We start from the raw sequence: 10,286 nt of genomic DNA, 5'->3' as shown, positions 1-10,286 counted from the left end.
AAAAATAATAGCCGATGAGGATTGGACTATAAATCCTCTAAAAAAAATTAGTAACAAACGTGAGCAAAAAATATTGTTAAAGATTGGACTTTAAATCCTCTAAAAAAAAGATTAGTAACAAACATGAGCAAAAAATAATGTTAAAGATTAGACTTTAAATCCTCTAATAAAATATTAGTAACAAACGTGAGCAAAAAAAAAGATTAGTAACATACTAAGCAAAAAATAATGTTAAAAATTGGACTTTAAATCCTCTGATAAAAATATTAGTAACAAACGTGAGCAAAATATTATGATTCAAAATCTTTTAGAAAAAAGATTTGTTAGCTCTATATTAAATAGACTATAAATCCTCTAAAAAAAGATTAGTAACAAACGTGAGCAAAAAATATTGTTAAAGATTGGACTTTAAATCCTCTAAAAAAATATTAGTAACAAACATGAGCAAAAAATAATTTTAAATATTAGACTTTAAATCCTCTAATAAAAGATTAGTAACAAACGTGAGCAAAAAAAAAGATTAGTAACAAACATGAGAAAAAAATAATGTTAAAAATTGGACTTTAAATCCTCTGATAAAAATATTAGTAATAAATGTGAGCAAGTCCTCGTGAGCATAACTCAGTTGGTATGGACAATGCATAAATTAATTAGTAATAATCGTGAGCATAACTCAGTTGGTATGGACAATGCATAAAATATGGAAGGTCCGGGGTTCAAACCCCGACCACCACCAAAAAAAAAAACGTGAGCAAAATATTATGATTCAAAATCATGATTCAAAATCTTTTAGAAAAAGATTTGTTATCGCTATATTAAAAATATTAATAAGTAGGGTTCTCACAGTTCATAGTTCGTTCCCGTATTGTTTAGTTTTTCTCAACCTCTTTCCGCCCTCTGCATCAAAATTCAGAATTAACCTGTAAGTTTTTTTTTCTTTCACGTTACAACTAATCAAAGTTGATTAATTTTATGGATTATTTGACTTTGCTGGTTTATAAGTGATTATGATTCAAATTATTTACAATTAATTTTAAGAATCATTTGACTTTGCTGGTTTATAATTGCTTATACAAACTATGATAGTGTGCTTATTTTTTTTTTATCTATAAGGACACCTTTGGGTTGGACTTTTCTTTCCAAAAATACCCTTAATTTTAAATACAAATAGCCAATTATAAAATAATACGTGGATTAGTAATCCATGTCACCAATCGTCACCGTTAACCATCTTTTACCTCTGTTAACCAAAGATCAAACTCACAAAAAAACTAGCACAAAACAACAACTCATGTTACTTTTTTAACAGCCGCTTTTATGTTGTACATCTGTGTTGTTCTCCTCAATACAACCGACAAAGATTGTCAAGTATTTTCATATCCCTTCCACAAAAAAACAGTATTTCATATTATTTTATTGATATAAATTACTCATCCTTAGTCTTTGATAAAATGTAACAAACATGAGTAAAAAATAATGGAAAAGATTGGACTTTAAATCCTCTAATAAAAAAGAATAGTAACAAACGTGAGCAAAAAATAATGTTAAATATTGGAATTTAAATCCTCTAAAAAAAATTAGTAACAAACGTGAGCAAAAAATATTGTTAAAGATTGGACTTTAAATCCTCTAAAAAAAGATTAGTAATAGACGTGAGCAAAAAATATTGTTGAAGATTGGACTATAAATTCTCTAAAAAAAAGATTAGTAACAAACATGAGCAAAAAATAATGTTAAAGATTGGACTTTAAATCCTCTAAAAAAAGATTAGTAACAAACGTGAGAAAAAAATAATGTTAAAGATTGAACTTTAAATACTCTAAAAAAAATATTAGTAACAAACGTGAGCAAAAAATAATGTTAAAGATTGGATTTTAAATCCTCTGGAAAAAAATATTAGTAACAAACGTGAGCAAAATATTATGTTAAAGATTGGATTTTAAATCCACTAAAAAAATATTAGTAACAAATGTGAGCAAAAATTAATGTTAAAGGGCAGACCATTCCCAATGTCGGAATCTATCATCCACATGTTTTCAGCCATGGTCAATTATATGTAGCTTTATCGAGAGGAGTTTCTCAAAATTCAACAAAAGTTCTCATTAATGAAGGGAAAATAGAAGGAGAAGATGGAGACTTTACGAAAAATATAGTTTTTAAAGATATCTTTTTATCGCAATCATAACAATGTTTCTTTTACATAAAATGTCATTTATACATTTATGTTATGATGTTACTAATTACTATTAGAATAAACAATAAAAGATCATTATTTTTTCTTTATTTTATATGCAGACAAACTAAAATATGTTGAGTTCATAAATAATTGTTATATAACTTGGCAATATTTTGTTTATAAATCAATATATCAATAATTTAAATTAATATTTAAAAATTTAAAAAATTTATCAAAATTATACAAACAAACATAATAAAATAATCACATGCGTTAGCGCAGTAGAAAGAGCGGACAGACGGGCACGATAGTGCCCGTCTTTCCGCTAGTATATATAATATATATATATATATAGTATAGATTTATTTCAATAGTTTTATTTATTTATTTATTTTTTTCATATTGAATATTTTTTTTTTGAAGGAGATATTGAATATTTTTGTCGCTTTCACATTTGTTTTGAATATTTTTTATTTTTGAATAAAATATATTTTAATTTGATTTTTTTTTTTGAAGAAATATTTTAATTTGATATAAATATACCATTGTACATTTTTATAATATTATGTATTTTATTTTAAAAAAAATATCGATTCCTTCCGTGTTTCAAAATGTCGAAATCGGAACAGGAACCGAAATCGAAACGGCTGAAATCAGGATCGGAACAGAAACACGATGAAGATTCATATGAGGATGAGGAGGATAAGCAGGAATTCATGAAACAAGATTCATCTGTGGTGGAGGAGGAGGAGGAGAAACGGCTAAAATGGGAACCGAAACCGGATCCAGAAGATTCTGAGTATAGTGAGGAAGACGAGGATAACTTGTCTGTGCATGACAATGACAGTTTTCCATTTTGGTATAAGCGTCGTGATGGTTCTTTGTATACGAATAAGGCTTGGAAGGATCGTAAGGCTAAAATTCTTGACTATAAAAATCGCTCTAGCAAACTAAGTGTAAGTGTAGGCATCTATCAATTTCAATTTCAATTTCATATTTCATGTTGTTTGTTTCACTTATAAACAAATCTTTTAATTTTGATTGGTTCTGGACAATACAATACAAAGCAGGTCTACGATGCTATCCACTGTCCACCACGTTGTGCTGGCGGTATTGTACCCCTCGACTTAAGCGATGATGTGCTCCGTACTCTCAAACCCCTCTGCAATGCTGCTTTGAAGATTTACAATCAAACAAATATTAAGCAGGTTGGTTCAATACTTAATAATTATATTGTATATGTTTGTTTATTCATCAACTAAACTAATTCTTTTTACTTGTTTATTATTATTAATTAGGGTCCAACTTTTGTGTTTGATAAAGTTGTCAAGTGTACCCATCCTGGTGCTACTTCTTTATATGCTCCTAGGCCATATTACATTACTTTTAAAGCAAAAGCAGAAGTAAAGGGAGGAAGACCTGCTCTAACAACTTTCCAGACTCATGTATTGCAGCGTAAAGATAAAGATCCTGTTGTCAAAGAGTGTTTCATTAAGAAAATCTAATACACTCCGCCATGGTTATGGTTATGCTTGATTTGGTTGCCTAGGAAAGACTTCTAGGTGTAGTTAATTAATTAAATAAATATGATGGGTGTTTATGACTTTATGTACCATGTTATTTATGTCACTAATGTTTCTGTATAATTGGATGATATCTCTCGCTGTTTCATATGAACATATCTATGTCTTGAATCCTTTAGAGTTTCATTTCTTTCTTAATGCCTGTATTTTCTCCCATTGAATGAATGACTAGAAGTTGTTATGTCACAGTCATTTATTACTTCCATTGCTAAATTCATGTCTCATAATTCATGATTGTGGAAAGCTGAAACTGTGTATTAGATCTTAACCTGATCTGAAATTAAGTTAATGTGATCTTCTTGCCTTTGTGGTTTGATATTTGGGCTCTCTCTCCTCTTTTCATATCTATGATTTTGGTGTTATCAATCACATATGGAGGTTAACAAAAAATCTGCCCTGGTGCCACTATCCTTCACAAATTGGCCACACGGTTGTAAAAAAAAATAAAATCCGCCACTGCAATCGTCCATGGCACTAGTTGAAAATACTCTTGCTGGTGGTAAATTAGGGAAATTGTGTTTTTGTTAGGGACCATGAGGAAATAGACCCCATTTTTTGAATGTTTATCTTAGTAAACGTTTCAAGGGGCACTGTTAAGCTGGGAAATGAGGGAGAGTAGTGGCATTAGGTGCGAGGGTAATGTGTGACTCATTCTGTTAAGTCGTTAGAGTCAGTCAGGAGAAATTTCTCTCTGGTTTACATTCTGTTTTTCCTGCATTTCCACCATTGTAACAGTACATAATACACAATTGTTACCTCACTTTTCTGATTTCTATCAGCATAACTCTGTTAGTAAATCGGTGGTATTGTTGTATCATCTGATTTTAAAATTTAGTAAATATGATATTGCCTTTTGTAGTTTGATATTAGAGTTGAGCTCTCTCGTATCTTCCATATCTGAATTAGATATTTTCCTTCACTTTTCATATATGAATATTGCAGCATCTAATTGTTGATTTGTCGTAACTCACCTTTCAAGTTTCTCCCCAGCTTTATTTCAAGAGTAAATGCCCATATGGTCCTTGACACTGTAGGACTATTTTAATCTAGTTCCTTACATGTTTAATGTTCCAACATGGTAACAGATTAAAGCATAGTCACGAATTCCATGTATCTTATTTAATTCCATGTATCTGTCCAAAAATGAATATTACTAACCACATTTTCCATGCCTCCCATGCTTCATAGTTTTGTCTTAGTTACCTTTGGATATTTGTTTTCAGAACTTTCCCCTAAAACTAGATTTGGATTTAATTGATTTGCCTCAATTGAACTCCATATCATGGCTGGATCTTACAACTCCAAGACAGATTTGGAGTCTCCAATGTCTCCAGTATTTAAAAGTGAGAGATCATGAAGAATCTAGAAATCTACCAGATTTGATATCCCTTTCTATTTACAACTGCCAAAAATTGGAACAAATCGTTGCAGCAAACGAAGAGCTTGTGCTGCTGCCTAATGGTGAAGCGTATTTTCCAAAGCTAAAACACATAGAAGTTGAAAATGCAACGAGTTGAAAAGCCTTTTCCCGGTTACTATGGTTAAAATGCTTCCACAATTAAGTACTCTTCACATTGAAGAGGTTTTTAGACATGATGCTGGAGGAGACAGAACTACAGATGAAAAGGAAGTTGTTGTTCTTCTTCTTCCAAACTTGACAAGGATAACACTCAATTTTTTTGCCGAGTTTTGTTGTTATCTGCCAGGGTTGTAAGTTACAAGCTGTGTAACTTCAACGAATCAACACGTATGCATGCCCGAAAATTGCTCCAAGTTTGAAAGCAGTTCAGGTAACATCAAAGGGTTTTTATTTGAACATTCAGTAAAGAATCCAAATACATTATTATTATTTTTATTTTGGAATGACAAGTGTTAATATGTTAGTATGTGTTAGTGTATCTGGCGCGAAGATATTTCACGAGCTGACTAAAATATTGAACATGTTGATAAATTAGGTGAGACTAGGAGAAGACCCATCAATACTTAAAATCCATCGTTTTACTATTAAAAGTTGGTTGGGAAAATCGGAATCGATTAGGAGGAACCAGATAATATCAATGAGGATTTTGGTCGTCACTGTTCTATTAGTTGAAGATTTGATCTCTTTACTGCCAACTTTGTGAAATAAAGTTCAGGTAATCTACTATTATTATCTAAACTTGTTCATATGTTAATATGAAACTTTGTATAAGTCTAAATAATAATATATATAATCTGTAGAAACAGTTAGTGAGAATGTCAAATAACAATTTACAGAATATATATTCCAGAGAAGGAATATGGTAGATAACACTTTATTTGAGATTCTAACAAACTTAAATAGAAAAGTAATATAATGATTTCATCATGGAATTATTTTTATATGGCTATTAGGTATCTTCTCTATTCAATATTGCATTAACAGGCAAACATGTTTGGCAGAGAAAATGCTTGTGCAAAAAAAAAAATGTTTGGCAGAGAAAATGATATTGCATTAGGTATCATTCAATGTTATTATATTGTGTTCTTTTCCCTTGACTTTTTTTTTTAGGTATTTTAATTTGAAAATTTTAGTTTGCAAGAGAAAATGAACCTGACTAGAAAATGTCTTTCCATTGACTTTGTTGTAATTTAACTCAATGAGGATGCATGCTACTGAGGGAATATGTGATTAAACAGAGAATTGTCTAAAGTTCGACATTTTAACCAATAGACATTCTAACTCCAAATGTTTGGTCGAGTGTGATAAAAAGGTGAAACATCGCAATAATAACATTGAATGATAGGAAGTAAAACTCCAATTTCTTCCATTGTAGAACCAGTTTCAATATGGGAATAGCAGACCTGCCAAATAGTTATATGAAATCAAATTCATGATATATGTGCAGTGGATGAGATTCTCACCTTATTGCTTTGTTTAGTACTTTTCTATTTAAGTTTGTTATTTGAAATTTACAATGGTCTTTCCTTCGTTTGAAGTAGCTTCAGTTTCTCAAATAAAATTTACCTTATTGCTTCTTCTGTTATCTGACATACTCACTTAACTGTTTCTAGTTTCTACTGATTATATTACTAGTTTCTACCTTATTGCACAGTTTTGATTATAACATATGAGCAAGTTATTAGATAATATTAGATTACCTTAAACAACTTGATTACCTCATTGATACTGTCTGGTTTTTACACATCATTTCCAATTTTCCCGAAAAACTTTGTACCAAGAGTTCCATCATTGTGCATTGATGGATCTTCTCCTTACCTTTATCAACAACATATTCAAAATTTTAGTTAGCTCAGGAACTATCTTCACACCTGATAGACGAACATATTAACATTTGTCATTCCAAAAAAAATTAAATTAATGTATTTGGATTCTTTACTGAATGTGCAAATAAAAACTCTTTTATGTCAATTTTGGGGCATTCATATATGTTGATTTGTTGAAGTTTCACAGCCTGTAACTTACAACCCTGGCAGATATGAACAAAACTCGGCAAAAAGTTGAGCGTTATCTCTGTCAAATTTGGAAGAATAAGAACAACTTCCATTTCATTTACAGTTATGCCTCCATCACCACCATTTCTAAAAACCTCTTCAAATTGAGTAGCGGCGAAAATGTGAATAGTGCTTAATTGTGAAGCATTTTAACCATATCAAAAGGGAAAAGTTTTTTCAACTTCTAACATCTTATGACTTCTACATGTGTGAGCTTTGAAAAATACACTTCAGTATTAGGCAGCTGCACAATTTCTTCATTGTCTGAATCAATGTGTTCCAATTCTTGGCAGTTGTAGGACCCAACCATGATATGGAGTTCAATTGAGGCATATCAATTAAACCCAAGTCCAGTTTTGGGACTAGAGTTAACATAAAAATCATTGAGTATCTGTGGATGCTTTTTGCAAGAGAACATGTATAAGTGCATCTATATGTATTTTTATAGAGGTGTCTATAAAGTTTTGTTGCATTCCGACTAAGTCTCGATTTATTTTGATTTTTCGACCGAACCATGCAAAATCACATTTTTTTTCCAACTGCGAGTCCGAAAAAGTATCCTAGAGGTTGAATTTTTGCACGATTTTTTGCACTCATGTTTAGAACAAACAAATAACATCTCCCACAAAAAATTTGAATTTTTTGACAAGGGACGAATTAAATATGAATTTTTAATGTGCCTAAAACTTAAGACACCAAAACATCAACCTAAAAATTGAATTTTGAGCTGTTTTTTTGCAGACACCTCTATAAAAATACATATAGAGGATTTGCAAATTTACATAGTATTTCGACTAAGCCTCAATTTATTTTGAATTTTTTACTGAAACGCGTAACATCACAATATTTTTCCAACTGAGCGTCTAGAAAAGTTATGTAGAGGTTGAGTTTTTTCATCATTTTTTGCACACATGTTAAGGACATAAAAAAACATTTTAAAAAAAAAAAAATAGAATTTTTCGACAACGGATGGATTAAATATGAATTTTTAATGCGCCAAAAACTCAAGAAACCAAAACATCAAAACGTCTACCTAGAAATTGAATTTTGAGCTTTTTTTTTTTGCAGAAAACTCTATAAAAATACTTATAGAGGGTCTGTAAAATTTCGTAAAATTCCAAATAAGTTTCGATTTATTTTGATATTTCGATCGAAACGCATAAAATCACAACTGCACTGAAGTGCAACAAAACCAGCTGCAGTTAACTGCTGCTGGAGCCAGCGGTAGTTAACTACTGTTGGGGGTAATTTGATCATTTACTTGTATTTTTAGGAAATTATTGATGTCAGAAAAGCAATTGTCTGAATGTTTTGCAGCGGATTTTACTGATCAATCCATGTGGAGGGGAAAGGTTTGTTACTGGGCTTGGGCGGGTCATAAACAAAGCAAGATGGTATATGTGAATTGTTAATTGTGATTCATCCATTCCTTCCGTGTTTCAAAATGTCGAAATCGGAACAGGAACCGAAATCGAAACGGCTGAAATCGGGATCGGAACAGAAACACGATGAAGATTCATATGAGGATGAGGAGGATGAGCAGGAATTCATGAAACAAGATTCATCTGTGGAGGAGGAGGAGGAGGAGGAGGAGAAACAGCTGAAATCGGAACCGAAACCGGATCCAGAAGATTTTGAGTATAGTGAGGAAGACGGGGATAACTTGTCTATGCATGACAATGACAGTTTTCCATTTTGGTATAAGCGTCGTGATGGTTCTTTGTATACGAATAAGGCTTGGAGGGATCATAAGACTAAAATTCTTGACTATAAAAATCGCTCTAGCAAACTAAGTGTAGGCTTTCAATTTCAATTTCAATTTCAATTTCATGTTGTTTGTTTCACTTAATTTTGATTGATTCTGGACAATACAAAGCAGGTCTACGATGCTATCCACTGTCCACCACGTTGTGCTGGCGGTATTGTACCCCTCGACTTAAGCGATGATGTGCTCCGTACTCTCAAACCCCTCTGCAATGCTGCTTTGAAGATTTACAATCAAACAAATATTAAGCAGGTTGGTTCAATACTTAATAATATTGTATATGTTTGTTTATTCAAACAAATATTAAGCAGGTTGGTTCAATACTTAATAATATTGTATATGTTTGTTTATTCATTAACTAAACTAATTCTTCTTTTTACTTATTTATTATTAATTAGGGTCCAACTTTTGTGTTTGATAAAGTTGTCAAGTGTACCCATCCTGGTGCTACTTCTTTATATGCTCCTAGGCCATATTACATTACTTTTAAAGCAAAAGCAGAAGCAAAGGGAGGAAGACCTGCTCTAACAACTTTCCAGACTCATGTATTGCAGCGTAAAGATAAAGATCCTGTTGTCAAATAGTGTTTCATTAAAAAAATCTAATACACACCGCCATGGTTATGGTTATGCTTGTTTTGGTTTGCCTTGGCAAGACTTACGTGTAGTTAATTAATTAAATAAATATGATGGGTGTTTATGACTTTATGTACCATGTTATTTATGTCACTAATGTTTCTGTATAATTGGATGATATTCTCACTGTTTCATATGAACATATCTATGTCTTGAATCCTTTAGAGTTTCATTTCTTTCTTAAAAAAAAAAATTAAGAAAAATATCATTTTTTTAATTTTCTAAATATTTTATTCATAACTTTTTATGTAGCATAAATATCTCAACAAACTAAATATATTATATATTTTTGTTTTGTTTTTGTTATATCTTATATTTTAAAACCTAATTTTTAAAATTGCTTAAACTATTTGTTACTTTTTTTATTTATCTTTCAGCATCATATTCCAATTCACACTTTAACTATAAATCTAAGTTCCTTAAAAAAAAAAAAACTATAAATCTAAGTTCTTTTTTTTTATTTCCATTTTTGAATGTTGTTTTATTTTACTTTATCATAGTTTATTTCAATAAATTTATTATTTTTTATTATTTTCAAATTTTTAGTATATTTTATTTAATATTTTTATGTAACATAATTGCCTCAACAAACAACATATATTATATCTTTTTCTTTCTTTTAAAGGTTTTTGTTATATTTCATCTTTAAAACC

The 10,286-nt window shown here is 30.6% G+C and overlaps 2 protein-coding genes across 2 annotated transcripts; both read left to right on the top strand.

Annotated features, from left to right (window-relative positions):
* Positions 1-2,741: 2,741 nt before the first annotated feature.
* Positions 2,742-3,947, top strand: LOC146938353 (uncharacterized). The gene is made up of 3 exons (XM_085752294.1): positions 2,742-3,132; positions 3,247-3,384; positions 3,475-3,947. The coding sequence occupies exons 1-3, from the start codon at positions 2,788-2,790 to the stop codon at positions 3,679-3,681; spliced, it is 690 nt and encodes a 229-aa protein (XP_085608420.1). The 5' UTR covers positions 2,742-2,787; the 3' UTR covers positions 3,682-3,947.
* A 2,022-nt stretch (positions 3,948-5,969) lies between these two features.
* Positions 5,970-9,753, top strand: LOC146938352 (uncharacterized). The gene is made up of 3 exons (XM_085752295.1): positions 5,970-9,028; positions 9,113-9,250; positions 9,397-9,753. The coding sequence occupies exons 1-3, from the start codon at positions 8,678-8,680 to the stop codon at positions 9,580-9,582; spliced, it is 675 nt and encodes a 224-aa protein (XP_085608421.1). The 5' UTR covers positions 5,970-8,677; the 3' UTR covers positions 9,583-9,753.
* The last annotated feature ends 533 nt before the right edge of the window (positions 9,754-10,286 follow it).

This window comes from Medicago sativa, chromosome 3 (genome assembly GCF_051527215.1).
Source record: "Medicago sativa cultivar Bolivia chromosome 3, Bolivia_mono, whole genome shotgun sequence".
NCBI classification, from domain to species: domain Eukaryota; kingdom Viridiplantae; phylum Streptophyta; class Magnoliopsida; order Fabales; family Fabaceae; genus Medicago; species Medicago sativa.
This window is presented reverse-complemented; position numbering and strand designations above follow the sequence as displayed.